The 20795-nt window shown below is 39.7% G+C and overlaps 1 protein-coding gene across 4 annotated transcripts in view; it reads right to left on the bottom strand.

Annotated features, from left to right (window-relative positions):
• Positions 1 to 20795, bottom strand: part of muskelin (muskelin 1) — a 122288-nt gene that overhangs the window by 40044 nt on the left and 61449 nt on the right. For all 4 annotated transcript variants that reach the window (XM_053773091.2, XM_053773090.2, XM_053773089.2 and 1 more), the window contains exons 12-14: positions 9166 to 9363; positions 4591 to 4670; positions 1489 to 1600 (exon numbers count right to left, since the gene is read on the bottom strand). In XM_053773091.2, coding sequence (XP_053629066.2) covers positions 1489 to 1600; positions 4591 to 4670; positions 9166 to 9363 — 390 coding nt within the window. The remainder of the gene's footprint in view (positions 1 to 1488; positions 1601 to 4590; positions 4671 to 9165; positions 9364 to 20795) is intronic.

Below are 20795 nucleotides of genomic sequence, written 5' to 3'. Positions count from 1 at the left end.
TTGTTCCCATAAGAAATATTGTGAAGTAGATTAGTCCATTTCAGACCCCCAAACATACACGTACAAACGCACTTACATAAATACACTTACATAATTGGTCGCATTCGGAGGTGATCGTTATGCGGGGGTCCACTGTATAAGGAAAAGTAATAAGACCAAGAACTATTAAGATAAAATCAAAGAAAACTCAGATGAGTGTGTATATATGTATATACGTATTACTAAATGTAAAAGGAGAAACTTTCGGTTTTCCTTTTGGGCCACCCCGCCTCAGTTGGATACGGTTGGTGTATTGAAAGAAAGAAGAACATATATACTATGCATACATACTGTACACATTCACAATGAATGTAAAAAATTGGTAATATTTTTGCTTACAATTTAAAGAAACAATAAAGTTCCCAGCTAAAGAATATAAATTAGAGTTTGTTTCCATTCTTAATGTTTCCTTTTGAAAATGATTTACAGACCTTAGAACATTGGTAGGGTGTGCAAAAGAAGAAAATTAAAGGTGAATACAGGAAAGAGTAAGGTTATGAGGATAACAAAAAGATTAGGTGATGAAAGACTGAATATCAGATTGGAGGGAGAGAGTATGGAGTAGGTGAACGTATTCAGATATTTGGGAGTGGACGTGTCAGCGGATGGGTCTATGAAAGATGAGGTGAGTCATAGAATTGATGAGGGAAAAAGAGTGAGTGGTGCACTTAGGAGTCTGTGGAGACAAAGAACTTTGTCCTTGGAGGCAAAGAGGGGAATGTATGAGAGTATAGTTTTACCAACGCTCTTATATGGGTGTGAAGCGTGGGTGATGAATGTTGCAGCGAGGAGAAGGCTGGAGGCAGTGGAGATGTCATGTCTGAGGGCAATGTGTGGTGTGAATATAATGCAGAGAATTCGTAGTTTGGAAGTTAGGAGGAGGTGCGGGATTACCAAAACTGTTGTCCAGAGGGCTGAGGAAGGGTTGTTGAGGTGGTTCGGACATGTAGAGAGAATGGAGCGAAACAGAATGACTTTAAGAGTGTATCAGTCTGTAGTGGAAGGAAGGCGGGGTAGGGGTCGACCTAGGAAAGGTTGGAGGGAGGGGGTAAAGGAGGTTTTGTGTGCGAGGGGCTTGGACTTCCAGCAGGCGTGCGTGAGCGTGTTTGATAGGAGTGAATGGAGACAAATGGTTTTTAATACTTGACGTGCTGTTGGAGTGTGAGCAAAGTAACATTTATGAAGGGATTCAAGGAAACCGGCAGGCTGGACTTGAGTCCTGGAGATGGGAAGTACAGTGCCTGCACTCTGAAGGAGGGGTGTTAATGTTGCAGTTTAAAAACTGTAGTGTAAAGCACCCTTCTGGCAAGACAGTGATGGAGTGAATGATGGTGAAAGTTTTTCTTTTTCAGGCCACCCTGCCTTGGTGGGAATCGGCCAGTGTGATAATAAAATAAAAAAAGAACATTTCTGTTATTTTACACAAACTAAGTTACATTATGTACTGACCTTTTTCGTGTCATCATAAACTAACTGGTGAGCAAATCGAGGACATGGCTCTACATGCTGCATTTTACTCCAGTAAGACTCTCCAGTTTGCTCATTGCGGTATATACATGACCTGAATAAAAAAAGACATCATTATGACACTCAAAATAATCCCCAATTTCTTCTTCACATGACTGGTGAAGTGGATAGATAACACCAAAATTATAAGCATAAGTGAAGCTACTTACAATGGAAGAAATAGACTGGCAGAACTAGAACCCATATGGGGGACCAGAAACGTGTTGGGCTAAGCTGATAGTGATTAGAGAAAGCTTTATGAGTCAGCACATTAAGGACATGAAAAGGGAGAGGAGATGATGAGCTAGCAAGACTTAAATCTGACATAGGTGACATGCAATATGAGAGCCCTGTGGGTGCTAGTGATCATGTGGCTCTGAGCTTTGAGTACCTAGTGGAGTTACAGGTAAAGGGAAATACATTAGGTGGAGAGCATGACATGCCAGACTTTATAAGGGGGAATTCTGAAGGTTTTGAAAGACTTCCTTAATGTACTGTATTGGGACAGTGAATTGGAAGGCAAGTCAGTGGATGAGATGATGGAGTACCTAGCTGGAAAACTCAAGGAAGCTTAGGAGGCCTTCATACCGAAAAGATGCAGAAATGAAGACAAAAAGAGCCCTTGGTTTGGCCAGAGATATGGGGAAGCAAAAATGAAGTGTCAGTGGAAAAAAAATATAGAAGGAAAAGAACAGATGAGAGTACAGAAGTGAGCAGATTGGCCAGAAATGAATATGGTAGGGTGAAGAGAGAGGCTGAGACAATTTGAGAATGACATGGCAGCAAAGGTCAAATACAAACTGAAACTGCTTCATAGGCACATCTTCAGAAGAAAGGTGATAGTAAAGGACCAAGTAATCAAACTGAGGAAGGAGGGAAGGAGAGTAGTTCACTTACAATGACAAGGAAGTCTGTGAAGTGTTAATAAAGTGATCTGAAGAGGTCTTCTCAGTGGAAACTGGGGCAATATCAGAACAGGAGGCACCAACAAGTACTGGATGACATCCCCACAACAGGGAAAGGGGTAAAGAAACTCCTGATGGACCTGGATACATCAAAGACAATGGGATTTGCCAATATGTCATCATGGGTTCTGCAAGAGGGTGCAGAAGCATTGTCTAACCCACTAGCCATGATCTACAATAAATCAATGAATATGGGGCAGTTACCAGAGATCTGGAAGACAGCAAATGTAGCCCTTTTATTTAAGAAAGGAGACAGATGGGTGGCATTAAACTACAGACCAATTTCTTTGGCATACATACCCTGCAAGGTAATAGAGAAACTTGAGGGGAAGAGAGGTAGAACACTTGGAGAGAAGTGGTTTCATAAGCAATAACCAGCATAGCTTTAAGGATGGCCAATCTTCTCATACTAACTTGTTGGTGTTCTATGACAGTGTAACAGATGTACAACAATAGAGAGAAAGATGGTTAGGTCGACAGCATTTTTTTAGACTTCAAGAAGGCATTTGATACTGTACCTCACAAGAGGCTGGACCAAAAACTTGAGATTTAGGCAAGAATAACTGGGAACATACTCTGGAAGATCAAAGCGTATCTTAGGATAAGGAGGCAAAGAATGATAGTCAGGACAGAGATGTCAGAATTGGAAGAGTAACTAGCAGGGTTCCACAAGAATTGGTCTTAGGACCAATACCATTTCAGGCTTCTGTGAATGACATTCCAGATGGGATTGATTCAGAAGAATCCCTCTTAATAATTATGTAAAACTAATGAGGAGAATAAAAATAGATGAGGATAAGGAATGGTTCCAAAGAGATTTACAATCAATTCTGACTTTTTAGTGTCCCCCCCCCAACTTACCTCAGCCAATATTTTTCATAGTTGGGAGGGGGATAAATCTCGACTAATAACTCCCTTTAAAGGAGACACCTTGATACTAGAAGAGCTCTTAATCCAAGGTATGGGAGCTATCATCCCCTTCCTTGGATCAATTCTGCTTCATATTACCCTGAAACTGTTTGATCCCTACATGTTTAGTGCTTCTCTATGAATATAATAATAATCCACAAATAACCTTATTATTTGCAAAAAATAAGCAATTTTTCTAATCTGTCTCTGTACTCACAGTGGCACTTCAGCCAAGTAATATAAATACTGTAGTTTATAATATTCAGTATAAACATTTACTTCTGAATAAATTACAGGTAGCCCCTGCTTTACAGCAGGTGTTTTATTAATGCAGCGGTTTTCAATTATACTCATTCTTCATTTATTCAGACTTTCTAAATTAAATATTTTAAGGTAAGTAGTGTGTGTGGACTATAGGTAGTAGGTTGGTAGACAGCAACCGCCCAGGAAGGTACTACCGTCCTGCCAAGTGAGTGTAAAACGGAAGCCTGTAATTGTTTTACATGATGGTAGGATTGCTGGTGTCCTTTTTTCTGTCTCATAAACATGCAAGATTTCAGGTACATCTTGCTACTTCTACTTACACTTAGGTCACACTACACATACATGTACAAGCATATACATATATACATACCTTTCTGGGTTTTCGTCTATTTTCTTTCTAGTTCTTGTTCTTGTTTATTTGTTTATTTCCTCTTATCGCCATGGGGAAGTGGAACAAAATTCTTCCTCCATAAGCCATGCGTGTTGTAAGAGGCGACTAAAATGCCGGGAGCAAGGGGCTAGTAACCCCTTCTCCTGTATAAATTACTAAATTTGAAAAGAAAAACTTTTGTTTTTCTTTTTGGGCCACCCTGCCTCAGTGGGATACGGCTGGTACGTTGAAAGAAGAAGAAGAAGTGTGTGTGGACTGTATATGTATTTTTTAGGCCTAGCTCTAATGCTCATTTAATATGTGATAGTGTAAACATGTTATCAGACTTTTATATGCATTTGAAAATGAAAAAAGACTATTTCACTTGACAGCAATTTTCACTTTACAGTGGTAGCCTGGAACCTAACCTACTGTATAAGCAGGGCCCACCTGTTCTTGTTAATGAAGGTTCATATTTTAGTAAGCAATCCAAAATGTAACTTAATAAAAAAATGCATTATCAAATTCAAAACTTACCATTTGTTTTGAGATATATCATACACCCAGAATGAATTCCGAACGTTTTCATCTCTTTTGTCTTTATCTTTACTAAGGCCCTGAAATAAAAAATACAAATGGTTACACTGTTGTAACACTGACTTTACATACAATCACCAAATGTCCTTTTTATCAGAGAAGTTAACCCTGATCTTTTCACTTCTTAGTTATGATAAATTTAAGTAATATTGTACATCGGTTGGCCATGGTTGTCGAAGGAATAACTTCCTTGGAAAAGAAAAAAAAAAAAAAGGAAAGGGGGGAGGCATGGCTCATTCCCTACTAATATAGTTCTATTCTTTAAATGCAGTCCCATTTGGAGATTTTCCCAATTTTCTATACCTTAACATTACTATTTTCACTGATACTGCTTTTCCATTCCTAATTTCCCCTTGTTCCTTTTTTATTTTACCATGTTTCATCCCCTAAATGTTTTACTTGTATGTCCCTGACGAAGCTAGTCCTTATTCTTTACACAGGTCATAGGTCACACAAAAGCATAACACAGACTATCTTTACTAATGGCTTCTCTTATCTCTAACAGTGGGAGGGTGAGAGGTGCTTTCTCTGTGAGCCAGCTTGCAAAAGCACAACAAATATATTTTTTGTGAATTTCCTCTTTCACCGGCCTCTGGGAACATGGGAGAGTTGATGCCTTGGCTAAATCAGCATTAAATAAAATGAATGATCAATATAATTTTTGATTATCAAACATAATTTTCAGTAGTCAAACAGAAGGATAACAACCTTCCATCAGAAAAAAAAGTATGTAGACAGGAACTAGAAGAGAAAACATTAAATTCAGTAAACTAAAGGTTCATTGGTAGAATATAAACTACAGTGGTCCCTCGCTTTTCGTAGTTCTTGGCAATCATAGATTTCGGAAATCATAGGGGTATTTTCGTATAAACATGGACTCGCTTTTCATAGGTTGACTCGCAAGTAGTAGTTCATCCGGGATGCATACTCACGGCGTGAGCCGGGGCGGCAGCCAGTCTGGCATTGTTTACCAGTGAGCAAAGGTCCCCTCATGTGCTCCAGCGAAATATTTCATAATATTCCATTTATTTTAGTGCTTGCAAGTACTAAATAAGCTACCATGGCTCCAAAGAAAGCTCCTAGTGCCAAGCCTGTGGTAAAGGTGAGAAATACGACTGAATTTAAGAAAAACATCATTGAACAATATGAAAGTGGTACAAGTGCGGCTGAACTGGCCAGGATGTATAAGTAACCCTACACAACCATATGGTCCATAGTGGCCAAGAAAAAGGAAATAAAGGACTCTGTTGTTGCAAATGGGGTAACTATGCTGACAAAAATGAGATCACCAGTACTCGAAGAGGTTCAGAAGTTATTATTGGTGTGGATAAATGAGAAACAATTAGCAGGAGATACTCTTATGACTTTGATTATTTGTGAAAAGGCTAGGCAGTTGCACAACGATCTGGTAAAGAAATTGCCTGAAAATAGTGGTGATGTAAGTGAATTTAAGGCCAGCAAAGGTTGGCTTGAGAGATTTAAGAACTGTACTGGCATACACAGTGTGGTAAGGCATGGTGAGGCTGCCAGTTCGGACCACAAGGCGGCTGAAAAATATGTGCATGAATTCCAGGAGTACACAGAGGCTGAAGGACTGAAACCCGAACAAGTGTTCAATTGTGACGAAACAGGCCTCTTATGGAAGAAAATGCCAAAGAGGACCTTCATTACACAGGAGGAAAAGGCAATGCCAGGACACAAGCCTATGAAAGACAGGCTGACGCTAATGTTCTGTGCTAATGCTAGTGGGGATTTCAAAGTGAAGCCATTACTGAAAATCCCAGTGTTCAGGAAAAACAATGTTATGAAGAGTAAATTGTGTGTGTTTTGGAAATCTAATAGTAAGGCATGGGTCACGTGGGAAATTTTCGTCGAGTGGTTCAATGAAGTGTTTGGCCCTAGTGTGAAGAATTACCTCTGGAAAAGAAATTGGACCTCAAGTGCCTGCTAGTAATGGACAGTGCACCTGCTCATCCTCCAAACTTGGATGACCTAATTTTCGAGGAGTTTGGGTTCATCATAGTAAAGTTCTTGCCCCCGAATACCACTCCTTTCCTCCAGCCCATGGACCAGCAGGTCATTGCAAACTTTAAAAAACTTTACACCAAAGCAATGTTTCACAGGTGCTTGACTGTGACCACAGACACTCACTTGACCCTAAGGGTCAAGTGAGCATCCTCCATTGCATAACCTTTATAGGTATGGCTTGGGAGGGAGTGACTACCAGGACTTTGAACTCTGCCTGGAGAAAATTGTGGCCAGATTGTGTTAACAAGAGGGATTTTGAAGGGTTTGGGACTGACCCTGATGAGCCTATGTCTGTTGTAAAATCAATTGTGGCACTGGGGAGTTCCATGGGGTTGGATGTGAGTTTGGAGGATGTGGAAGAATTGGTGGAAGACCACAATGAAGAGCTCACCACTGAGGAGCTGCAAGAGCTTCAGCAGGAACAGCAACAGATCGCAGCTCAGAATCTTGCTGCGGAAGAGGAGGAAGAGAGATGGAAGATGGTGCCTTCTTCAGAAATTAAAGAGATTTTTGCTATGTGGGGTAAGATGGAAAGCTTTATGGAGAAACATCACCCTGACAAGGTTGTTGCAAGCCATGTTGGCAACATGTAGAGTGACAAAGTCTTGGCCCATTTTAGGGAAGTTTTAAAGAGACGCCAGAAACAGAGCTCTCTGGACAGTTATTTTGCGAGACAGGACTCCAGTGACTCTCAAGGTGGTCCTAGTGGCATTAAGAAACAGAGAAGAGAAGCAACCCCAGAAAAGCAATTGGTACCTGAGGTGTTGCTGGAAGGGGATTCCCCTTCCAAATTATAAACAATCCACTCTCTCTCCTCCTCCAGTCTCCCATACACTAAGAAGAATCTCCAATAAAGGTAAGTGTTTTGCTGTTAATGTTTCATTCATCATTTCCCATTGTATTGTTTATGAACTACATGTATATTTCATGTAAAAAATTTTTTGTTTTAATACTTCTGGGTGTTAGGAACGGATTAATTGTATTCACATTATTTCTTATGGGGAAAATTTATTCGCAAATCGTAGATTTCGTTAATAGTAGCAGCTCCAGGAATGGATTAACTACGAAAAATGAGGGACCGCTGTACTGTATACCATCCAAAATATATAACTGTTTATCCAGTGTGGAAGGGGGGGGGGGAGAGTCTGTGAAAGACCCATTGTGGGCCCCAATTTTTTTTTTTCAGTATTATTCCTCGCAGTATCAGAATAAAATAAACAATAAACTAACCAAGGTTGAAAAATATACAGTATATTGTATAATATACAACTTAATTTACATTAAAAGGAGAAAAGACTCAAAGAATTATTACAAGAGAGTCTGCTTGCCTATGGTAATTGAAAGTAATTTGCAACACAGCCAAAAGTTGTAGCTTAAAAAATGTTCTTGAACACATTGCTACCATGAATAGATACGACATGTGCAACAATTAGATATTTTTATTCCGAAATGTTTTGCCTACACAGTAGGTTCCATCAGCTGAATACACAGGAGGTGAATGTGGAGACAGTAGCAGAAGTGAAAAGGTAAAGATGTGACCAGTCCATCAACCTTCTTCAAGGCTGATGGACTGATCACATCATCTTTACCCCTCCACTGCTTCTGCTGTCTCCATATCCACTACCTCTGTATTCAACTAATAAACATTACTGTGTAGGCAACATGCTTAGGAATAAAGATATCTAGCTGTTAGACATTTGCCTTACTTATCTACCTGTTGGTTTTGTATACCATTATTATACTGATACATTACTACTATGCTGTGAGCTCCACCATCAACTAAGAATGCTACAATGCAGATATGCATAAGAGAGCTTTTCAGAGTACTTTGCTCTTCTAACCTAACCATCAACGTTTGAAGATTCTCCAGCAGCATCAGTCCAAGAACACAACTTTCCACCCAAGCCCTGTAACCTTAACTCAACACCCCTCTACACGATATTCATCTTCAGAAAGTCAGGACTGGAAGAATGTGATGTAAGAAATGTACAGTACTGTATTAAATTATGTTTTTTATTTATTGTATATACAAAGAATGGAACCTTTCGGTCATTCAGTGCTTTAAGCATATTCTGTTTCTAACATTATTAAATTTACACAATCATGATTAACTTGGTAGTGTTGTGCTCAAATCATTCTTGCAGGTAAAACTTTTCAAAACATAATTATCATGTGATGCAACCTTCAGGCACTATTAGTTCCATGTTATAAGCTATCAGTAAATTTAGGCGAAACAGGGAAATACTGTATCCCCACCACTTATGCCGAAAGAGATGATGGGGGCTTAGGCAAGCACCCTGTGGGGAAAGTGTCACCATGTTAAGGTGACCCAGTGTCAGGAGGGAATATTTAATTTGGAAAACTGTGGAGTATAAAAAAATTGGCTATTTTTTTTTCCATGAAGCCTAGCAATTACCTTGTACAAGGGTTTGTTGTACATATAAAATTAACAAATCACTCACTGATAAAAATTAACAAACCACTTACTGATAAAACATGTATCTCATTAAGGTGAGGATCTATGGTTGCTTTTTGAGTAAAGCCTGCAGCAGGAACAGAAGATGAGTCCTTGCGTGTCCCGTCACTTATGTAGCTAACTGTATCTGTGTCTATATTGTACATGAAAAAATCTGTCAGGTATTCTTTATTTCTCTGACCAGCCAAAATGAAAAGCTGACGATTTCCCTGCAAAGAAACAGTAAATAGGCTTAAATATGGATTTATTACACGAAACAGAAATAGGCTGGATAAATACTTATGAAATTATGCAAATACTGTATCTACAATTTAACATGTCTTACATATAGTATCCTAATTTATATTTATTAGAATGGCATAATATTTTTTTTAACATGTCAGCCATTTCCCACGAAGGCAGGGTGACCCCCCCAAAAAAAGGAAGAAATGCTTTCCCCATCATTCAACATTTTCACTATCATTCACACATAATCGCTGTCTTCGCAGAGGCATACAAATATGACAGCTCAGATGCCATTCCAAACAGCAAATATCCCAAACTCTTCCTTTAAAGTGCAGGCACTGTACTTCCCACCTCCAGGACTCAAGCCCAACTAACCGGTTTTCCTGAAGCCCTTCAATGATGATAATTTGGTGTTTACAACTATTCTCACAACCCTTACTATGTGCTGCTTGTAGTCTGAAATATGACTGTGATGATCATAGTGTTGCTCTTGAATAGGAACTTTGGTAATTCTTTTTCACTGCTGCTGTTGTATTTATGGCTTGGTATGAAAATGCTTGTGAATTTCTTGAAAGAATAGATGCTAAAGAATAACAAAATTCCAAATTATTATTATTATTTTTTTAGCACATCGGCCGTCTCCCACCAAGGCAGTGACCCAAAAAATAAAGAAACACTTTCATCATCATTCAACACTTTTAATTTATATACATAGTTTCCTATATGTGGTCTGTGTTTTTACTACTGTATATCCTATTTCAATTAGGTGGTATTTGTCACTCAGAAACAAACCTTATGAAAAAGTTAACTCGAAAAAACAACCTTTTTTTTCTCTTAGGAAGCAGAGACTATGAACAAGTCAGTAATTAGAAACAAAAGAATAAAATTGTGAGTAGAAAATACAACATGAATGTATGCAAAGGCTTTTTTGTGAACACTGTTATAGCACTATGCAAGTATAAGATTCAACTGGATACAGTGGACCCCCGACATTCGATATTAATCCGTTCCTGAGAGCTCATCGAATGTCAAAAATATCGAAAGTCAAATTAATTTTCCCCATAAGAAATAATGGAAATCAAATTAATCCGTGCAAGACACCCAAAAAAAATTTTTCCACATGAAATATTAAGTTTAATGCAATAGAATAATTACAGTAACAACAATAACAATAGATTAATAACAATAGAATAATTGACACTTACCTTTAATGAAGATCTGGTGATGATTGATGGGATGGGAGGAGGGGAGAGTGTGGATGGTGTTAGTGTTTAGAAGGGGAATCCCCTTCCATTAGGACTTGAGGTATCGAGTCTTTTTCCGGGGTTACTTCCCTTCTTTTAATGCCACTAGGACCAGCTTGAGAGTCGCTGGACTTCTGTCACTATCTCCTGCCATCTGTTTTTCATTTATCCACACCAATAACAGTCTCTCAACATCTAACACTAGCGATCTCTGTTTTGAAAACAAGGTTGCACCTTTTGCAACAACAGCTTCCTTGATTGCCATTTTCCTGCTCACTATAGAAGAGATGGTTGATTGGGGTTTACTATACAACCTGGCCAGCTCCGACACATGCACTCCACTTTCGTACTTTGCAATTATTTCTTTCTTCATTTCAATAGTCATTAGCACCTTTTTTCTTGAAGGGTTGGCACTAGAAGCTTTCTTGGGGCCCATGGTTACTTATTTTGCAGAAACAAGCACCAAAAACAGTGATAATATGGATAATATGGAATGTACTGAATGTATCTTTAGATGTGCGCACATTGGCTGGCTTGTAAACACTGGCACACACGGGGCAGTTCAGGCCACATGTGGACATGTCTCGTATGAATCGTATCGAATAGCGGGTTTTCGATCGAATGTCGAGGAAAAATTTTTGCATTAAAATGCATCGAATGTATCGAATGTCGGGGGTCCACTGCACACTATGCTCTAGTAGCAGGAACTGTAAGAGCCTTTAAGACCTAATATGTTATAGGGACCAGCAAGGTATAGGCTATGGTGAGAGAGAACAAGAATGAGATGTTACCTTGGACACTCACTAACCCTCATTAAATGCACTCTAAAATTACCCAAATGGACTGTCATATGCATACTACACATAAGATACTCTGAAGTCAACGGATTCCTGATATTGTAGCAGCTACATCAGGACAATCATAGAAGTGGAGTAGTAAAACAGAAACAGTACTAATTTAGAAGAGGTAGTTGTAGCCCATGTCTTCTATCCAGTCCCATCTTGCATGTAAATTTCATGTTATTTTTCAACACAATATGATACATTTTTCCCCATTTTTTCACACCAGCAGTGACTAGATGAAGTGGGGCACCTTCTGCTTTTCTATTTTTGTCTCATACTTTTTTTTTAACATGCTGGCTGCCTCTCACCAAGGTAGGGTGACCTAAAAAGAAGAAACACTTTCACCATCACTCACTTCACCATCTTGTGAGAGGCACACTGACATTACAGCTTAGATGTCTCTCCAAACTGCAATATTCCTACCCCTCCTTCAGAATACAGGCACTGTACTTCCCATCTTCCCTGACGTTCCTTAACCTTCTACCTCTGGTGTGGGCACGCCTCAGTCAGGGTCAGTTGTACCTCATCGCAAGAGAAAACTATTATTTTCGCGTGGCCAGGCCTCTGACTTCAGTAATGATAATGATAGTGACGTGGATTGTGATTTTATTGCTCTTGACGATCATTTGAGTAGTGATAGTGAGGAAACATATTCACCAGTGAAGCGTTGGTATGTACGCCACCGCATGCGCTCGGGTAGTGTTCCCTATGCAGTGCCCAGGGGACGGAGTACATCCCTGAGTACATCCCGTGGCCCTACACCAGGAACAGACAGTGAAAGTGAGGATGATGTGGCTACACTTGGCATGGACAGATCACAGGCATCAGTAGGTGGTGGTAGTGGTGATGGTAGTGCCACAGCCATGTGTGACTCACCAGCCCAGGCTGGGACCCACACTGCTGACTCCTCAGTTCAAGGACAAAGCGGAGCGTCAGCCACCAGCCCACCACAACCACAACTACCCGCACAACCAGCCTATGATGTCCAGTATCCACCAGCAAACCGTATCTGGGATTGGCAGCAAAATCCCAATTTTGATGACTCTCAAAGTGGAATTCTACCTACTTGTCCCCTTGGAACCACGGCCAATGAACTGGAATTCTTTGAAATATTCTTTGACCAGCCCTTGATGGAAACTATTGTCAGGGAAAGTAACAAGTACAGTGGACCCCCGCTTTACGATCACCTCCCAATGCGACCAATTATGTAAGTGTATTTATGTAAGTGCGTTTGTACGTGTATGTTTGGGGGTCTGAAATGGACTAATCTAATTCACAATATTCCTTATGGGAACAAATTCGTTCAGTAATGGCACCTGAACGTACTTCTGGAATGAAATAATACCATAAACCGGGGGTCCACTGTATTTTGAGTACACCATGGCAAATACGATCATATCACCACAGTCAAGACTACACCGGTGGAAAGAGACAACTGTTGCAGAAATGTCTTTGCTTTTTGCAACAATAATGCTTATGCCTCATGTCTATAAGCATAATATAAAAGCATACTGGTCCACAGATCGGCTAATTTCTACCCCGGTCTTCAGTGAAATCATCCCAGCGAACAGGTTTATCTTACTGTTAATATGTTGCACTTCTCTGACAAAACCAGGCCTGACAGAAGTGACAGGTTATACAAGATTAGAAATGTTTTTATGTATCTGAAACAAAAGTTCAACATGTACTTTTATCCATTCAAGAATCTTGTAATTGACGAGTCTTTGACTTTGTTCAAAGGTAGACTGTCGTTCAAGCAGTATATACCGAGCAAGAGGAAACGCTTTGGTATGAAACTGTTTGTACTCTGTGACTGTGACAGTGGCCTGGTATTGGATATTGTTGTATACACGGGATGTAAAACATTGAAAGATACCAAGATGTTATTGGGTATCTCAGGTGACGTAGTGAGAAGCATGATGGCACCTTATCTTGGTAAGGGGCATACATTATATACCGATAACTGGTACACAAGCCCTTTACTCAGTGATTTCTTGCGAGTGAACAAGACAGATGTGTGTGGCACAGTGCGTTCTAATCGTAAATATATGCCCAGGTTCAACACAGGTGCTCGTGGTGATGAGGTGCAGGTGTTTACTGCCAATGACATCATGGCATTACGGTGGCATGACAAAAGAGATGTCACATTGTTGACAACCATTCACCGTAACGAAATGCAAGACAGTGGCAAAGTTGATAGAATGACTAATGAACATATTCGAAAACCAGCGACAGTGATTGATTATATACAAAACATACGCTTGGTTGACAAATGTGACATGCAGATTGGCTTTGTTGACTGTGTTCGTAAGAGTTACAAGTGGTACATGAAACTTTTCTTCCATCTCATGGACATTTCAATGCTCAATGCATATAATATGTACCAAATGAAGACTGGCAACAGACCACCATATGGTGAATTTTGTTTGTCTGTTGTCACACAACTCATAATGAAGTACCAGGTAACAACACCTCCTATACAACAAGGTCCTCGAACTCCTCAAAATATACCCAAGCGTTTGAGGAGGGAAGGTGATCATTTCAAAATACAGCTTCCTGCAACTAAGAAGAAATTTGCTCAGAAGAGATGCATTGTTTGTGCACAAACAAAACGACGGCAACAAAGACGCAAAAACACTCGGTTTATGTGTGAGGAATGTAAGGTACCTCTGTGCATGGTGCCTTGTTTCAAGGAGTTCCACAAGCTCCAGCAGTTCTAAAAACATGTCCAGTGATTGTAAATATGTAAATATATGATAGAACATTAGCATTATACAAGATTTGTGCATGTTTATTGTAATAAACAAAAGTGGTAAACAATAATATGATAATAACTTTAGTGAGGTTATTGTGTTCAATACAGAGTTTATATATATACATTATATACAGTATTGGTCTCTCAGGCCCCAAATATTAGTAGGAAAAGAAAAAAATTAGAAAAGAAAAGAAAAAACTACAAAAAACGTTAAATAAAGTAATGTGCGTATGTGGAAATTGTCGATGTTGCCGCCATCCGGTCATTTTGGGTCAACTTCTCGGCAATATCTCGGTAAGTACTGATCAGAATTTTTTTTTGTTTTATTACCTTCACAAAAATATGCTCTTTAATTCAGTAAGAATTTTTTTTTTTTTTTTCAAAATTTCTTGGACACTGGGGCACCACTTCAGATTTTGGCCTTGGACCCTGAAAGGGTTAAACCCACCTGTACCAGATGTTTTACACCTTTTATTCAACCCGCTGCCTCACTTTCCCCAACACTTATACCTGGCTCTTCTTTACTCCTACAAAATATACCTCCTTGGCCAATGCATGAAATTACTACCTCATTCTTCATAAACATTTAACAGCTGCTAAAAATATTCCTTCCATCTTTCCATCATCCCCATCTACCATTTCCCCCCTCTTTTGTTTTTAACTGCCAAGTCTATTTGTTCCCTAAGGTTTTTGAACTTATTAATCTCAAAACTTTTTCTTATTTGTAGCAAAATTTGCTACAAATTAGCAAAGTTGCTCTTTGCTGATGACATTGTCCTTTTGGAAGATTCTGAAGAGAAGTTACAGATGTTGAAGGATGAGTTTGGTAGGGTATGTAAATGAAAAAAATTAAAAATGAATATAGGAAAGAGTAAGGTGATGAAGATAACAAAAAATGCAAGACTGGATCAAATTAGAGGAAGAGAGTATGGAGGAGGTGAATGTACGTATTCAAACGTTTAGGAGTGGACGTGTCAGTAGATAGGTCTATGAAAGATGAGGTGAATCACAGAACTGACAAGGGAAAAAACGTGAGTGGTGCAATGATGAGTCTGTGGAGACGAAGAACTTTGTCCATGGAAGCAAAGAGGGGAATGTATGAGAGTATAGTTATACCAACACTCTTATATGGGTGCAAAGCATGGGTGGTGAATGATGCAACAAAGAGAAGGTTGGAGGAAGTGGAGATGTTGTATCTGAGGGCAATGTGTGGTGTGAATATAATGCAGAGAATTCGTAGTTTGGAAATTAGGAGGTGGTGTGGATTACCAAAACTATTACCCAGAAGGCTGAGGAGGGGTTGAAGTGGTTCAGACATGTAGAAAGGTTGGAAGAAAATAGAATGACTTCAAGAGTGCATAAATCTGTAGTGGAGGGAAGGCAGGGTAGAGGGAGGAGGTAAACAAGGTTTCATGTGCAAGGGGCTTGGACTTCCAGCAAGCATGCATGAGCGTGTTAGATAAGAGTGAATGGAGACAAATGATTTTTAGAACTTGACATGCTGTTGGAGTGTGAGCAGGGTAATATTTATGAAGGGAATCAGGGAAACTGGCCAATGTGTCAATAAAAAAAAACACTTATTTACTCTTACTCTTTTTCTCACCCTCTATACCTCATCATTCCACCAATCACTCCTCTTCCCAACCACACCCAAACTCCTATACCCACAAACCTGTTGCATACTCTAGCACTGTATTCTTCGATCAACTCCATACCTTTTTGGCATCCTCCACATTACCACATACTTTCTCTCTAGCCCTTTTCTCCCAGTAGTTGATTATATCTTACCCTGTCTTTGCCTCTAATCCATTCACTTTTATTTCACTCTTACCCACTATTGACATTCTCCTAATACTCCATCTACTTCTTACTCCTGCTGTAACTGCTAAATAATGAAATATATTTGTAGAATGACGTGGAGAGCATATAAATCTGTAGGGAAAGGAAGGCAGGGTAGGGCTCATCCTAGGAAATGTTGGAGGGAGGGGGGTAAAGGAGGTTTTGTGGGCAAGCGACTTTGACTTCCAGCAAGCATGCATGAGCATGTTAGATAGAAGAGAATGGAGACAAATGATTTTTGGGACCTGATGAGCTGTTGGAGTGTGAGCAGAGTAATATTTTGTGAAGGGATTCAGGGAAACCGGTTAGCCAAACTCAAGTCCTGGAGGTGGGAAGTAATATGCCTGCACTTTAAAAAAAGAGTTTGGGATATTGGATGTTTGGAATGACGTCTAAACTGTCGTATCTGAGCGTCTCTGCAAAGACAATGATTATGTATGAATGATGGTAAAAGTGTTGAATGATAATGAAAAGTTTTTTCTTTCTTTTTGGGTCACCCTTCCTAAGTGGAAAATGGCCAGTGTGCTTGAAAAAAAAAATAATTGTTGCCCCTCTTAAATCACACACATTCAGAACTGTACCCGTCAGCCTTTTATCTACTAATATTCCAGCCAACTGCTGTATTGCACCTTGTATCATATCTCATGTACTTTATACTCTTTTTCTTAAAGTAAGTATTGCCTATTAGCAAACTTCTCAATATACGTAGTTCATCACAGTATTTTCCATGTCATAGTCATTAAGGACAATGGTCTTTTGTTTAGGGCATCATACCTCTCGTTTTAATACATAAATGTACACCATTATAGCTGCTTTCTTCCAGTCATCTGGCAATTCACCTGTCAACAGTAATTTGTTGAAGATCTGTGATTGTAGTTTCTGAAAGAAGTTTTTTTTTTTTTTAACCCATAAATGGTCCAAACGTATATATACGTTTTTTCAACATTTGAAAGTATGTAAAAAATGTAGATCTTCTTTCTTGTTTTGCATTTAAAAATGTGCAAAAAAACTTTTATCTACATTTTTTTTTGTTATTTTTGAAAATATGTAAAAAAACGTAGATCTACTTTTTGAGCACTACGGATCTGAACATCGATTTGTTTGGACCGTTTAAGGGTTAACAAGTCAGCCGTCTCCCACTGAGGCAGGGTGACCCAAAAAGAAAGAAAATCCCCAAAAAGAAAATACTTTCATCATTCAACACTTTCACCACACTCACACATAATCACTGTTTTTGCAGAGGTGCTCAGAACACAACAGTTTAGAAGCATATATGTATAAAGATACACAACATATCCCTCCAAACTGCCAATATCCTGAACCCCTCCTTTAGAATGCAGGCATTGTACTTCCCATTTCCAGGACTCAAGTCTGGCTATATAAAAATAACCGGTTTCCCTGAATCCCTTCACTAAATATTACCCTGCTCACACTCCAACAGACTGTCAGGTCCCAAATACCATTCGTCTCCATTCACTCCTATCTAACACGCTCACGCATGCCTGCAGGAAGTCCAAGCCCCTTGCCAACAAAACCTCCCTTACCCCTTCCTTCCAACCTTTTCGAGGATGACCCCTACCCCGCCTTCCTTCCCCTACAGATTTAAATGCTCTTCATGTCATTCTACTTTGATCCATTCTCTCTAAATGACCAAACCACCTCAACAACCCCTCTTCAGCCCTCTGACTAATACTTTTATTAACTCCACACCTTCTCCTAATTTCCACACTCCGAATTTTCTGCATAATATTTACACCACACATTGCCCTTAGACAGGACATCTCCACTGCCTCCAACCACCTCCTCGCTGCTGCATTCACAACCCAAGCTTTACACCCATATATGAGTGTTGGTACTACTATACTTTCATAAATTCCCTTCTTTGCCTCCATAGACAATGTTTTTTGTCTCCACATATACCTCAATGCACCACTCACCTTTTTTTCCCTCATCAATTCTATGATTAACCTCATCCTTCATAAATCCATCTGCCGACACATCAACTCCCAAGTATCTGAAAACATTCACTTCTTCCATACTCCTTCCCAATTTGATATCCAATTTTTTTTTTATCTAAATCATTTGATACCCTCATCACCTTACTCATTTCTATGTTCACTTTCAACTTTCTACCTTTACACACACTCTCAAACTCGTCCACTAACCTTTGCAATTTTTCTTTAGAATCTCCCATGAGCACAGTATCATCAGCAAAAAGCAAATGTGTCAATTCCCATTTTGTATTTGATTCCCCATAATTTAATCCTACCCCTCTCCCGAACACCCTAGCATTTACTTCTTTTACAACCCCATCTATAAATATATTAAACAACCATGGTGACATTACACATCCCTGTCTAAGACCTACTTTTACCGGGAAGTAGTCTCCCTCTCTTCTACACACCCTAACCTGAGCCTCACTATCCTCATAAAAACTCTTTACAGCATTTAGTAACTTACCACCTATTCCATATACTTGCAACATCTGCCACATTGCTCCTCTATCCACTCTATCATATGCCTTTTCTAAATCCATAAATGCAATAAAAACTTCCCTACCTTTATCAAAATACTGTTCACATATATGCTTCAATGTAAACACTTGATCTACACATCCCCTACCTACTCTAAAACCTCCTTGCTCCTCCGCAATCCTACATTCTGTCTTACCTCTAATTCTTTCAATTATATCCCTACCGTACAGTTTTCCTGGTATACTCAGTAAACTTATTCCTCTATAATTTTTACAATCTCTTTTGTCCCCCTTCCCTTTATATAAAGGGACTATACATGCTCTCCGCCAATCTCTAGGTACCTTCCCCTCTTTCATACATTTTTTTTTTATTAACACACTGGCCGATTTCCACCAAGGCAGGGTGGCCCGAAAAACAAAAACTTTCACCATCATTCACTCCATCACTGTCTTGCCGGAAGGGTGCTTGTCTTGCCGGAAGGGTGCTTTACACTACAGTTTTTAAACTGCAACATTAACACCCCTCCTTCAGAGTGCAGGCACTGTACTTCCTATCTCCAGGACTCAAGTCCAGCCTGCCGGTTTCCCTGAATCCCTTCATAAATGTTACTTTGCTCACACTCCAACAGCACGTCAAGTATTAAAAACCATTTGTCTTCATTCACTCCTATCAAACATGCTCACGCATGCCCACTGGAAGTCCAAGCCCCTCGCACACAAAACCTCCTTTACCCCCTCCCTCCAATCTTTCCTAGACCGACTCCTACCCCGCCTTCCTTCCACTACAGACTAATACACCCTTGAAGTCATTCTGTTTCATTCCATTCTCTCTACATGTCCAAACCACCTCAACAACCCTTCCTCAGCCCTCTGGACAACAGTTTTGGCAATCCCGCACCTCCTCCTAACTTCCAAACTACGAGTTCTCTGCATTATATTCACACCACACACTGCCCTCAGACATGACATCTCCACTGCCTCCAGCCTTCTCCTCGCTGCAACATTCATCACCCATGCTTCACACCCGTATTAGAGCGTTGGTAAAAACTATACTCTCATACATTCCCCTCTTTGCCTCCAAGGACAAAGTTCTTTGTCTCCACAGACTCCTAAGTGCACCACTTATCCTTTTCCCCTCATCAATTCTATGATTCACCTCATCTTTCATAGACCCATCCGCTGACACGTCCACTCCCAAATATCTGAATACATTCACCTCCTCCATACTCTCTCCCTCCAATCTGATATCCAATTTTTCATCACCTAATCTTTTTATCCTCATAACTTTACTCTTTCCTGTATTCACTTATAATTTTCCTCTTTTGCATACCCTACCAAATTCATCCACCAACCTTTGCAACTTCTCTTCAGAATCTCCCAAGAGCACAGTGTCATCAGCAAAGAGCAACTGTGACAACTCCCACTTTATGCGTGATTCTTTATCTCTTAACTCCATGCCTCTTGCCAAGACCCTCGCATTTACTTCTCTTACAACCCCATCTATAAATATATTAAACAACCATGGTGACATCACACATCCTTGTCTAAGGCCTACTTTTACTGGGAAATAATCTCCCTCCTTCCTGCATATTCTAACTTGAGCCTCACTATCCTCGTAAAAACTCTTCACTGCTTTCAGTAACCTACCTCCTATACCATACATCTGCAACATCTGCCACATTACGCCCCTATCCACCCTGTCATACGCCTTTTCCAAATCCATAAATGCCACAAAAACCTCTTTAGCCTTATCTAAATACTGTTCGCTTATATGTTTCACTGTAAACACCTGGTCCACACACCCCCTACCTTTCCTAAAGCCTCCTTGTTCATCTGCTATCCTATTCTCTGTCTTTTAATTCTTTCAGTAATAACTCTACCATACACTTTACCAGGTATACTCAACAGACTTATCCCCCTATAATTTTTGCACTCTCTTTTGTCCCCTTTGCCTTTATACAAAGAAACTATGTATGCTCTCTGCCAATCCCTAGATACCTTACCCTCTTCCATACATTTATTAAATAATAGCACCAACCACTCCAAAACTATATCCCCACCTGCTTTTAACATTTCTATCTTTATCCCATCAATCCCAGCTGCCTTACCCCCTTTCATTTTACCTACTGCCTCATGAACTTCCCCCACACTCACAATTGGCTCTTCCTCACTCCTACAAGATGTTATTCCTCCTTGCCCTATACATGAAATCACAGCTTCCCTATCTTCATCAACATTTAACAATTCCTCAAAATATTCCCTC

Source organism: Cherax quadricarinatus, chromosome 9, assembly GCF_038502225.1.
Source record: "Cherax quadricarinatus isolate ZL_2023a chromosome 9, ASM3850222v1, whole genome shotgun sequence".
Classification (NCBI taxonomy): Eukaryota; Metazoa; Arthropoda; class Malacostraca; order Decapoda; family Parastacidae; genus Cherax; species Cherax quadricarinatus.
The sequence above is the reverse complement of the archived record's forward strand: the minus strand, read 5'-3'. Positions and strand labels throughout refer to the sequence as shown.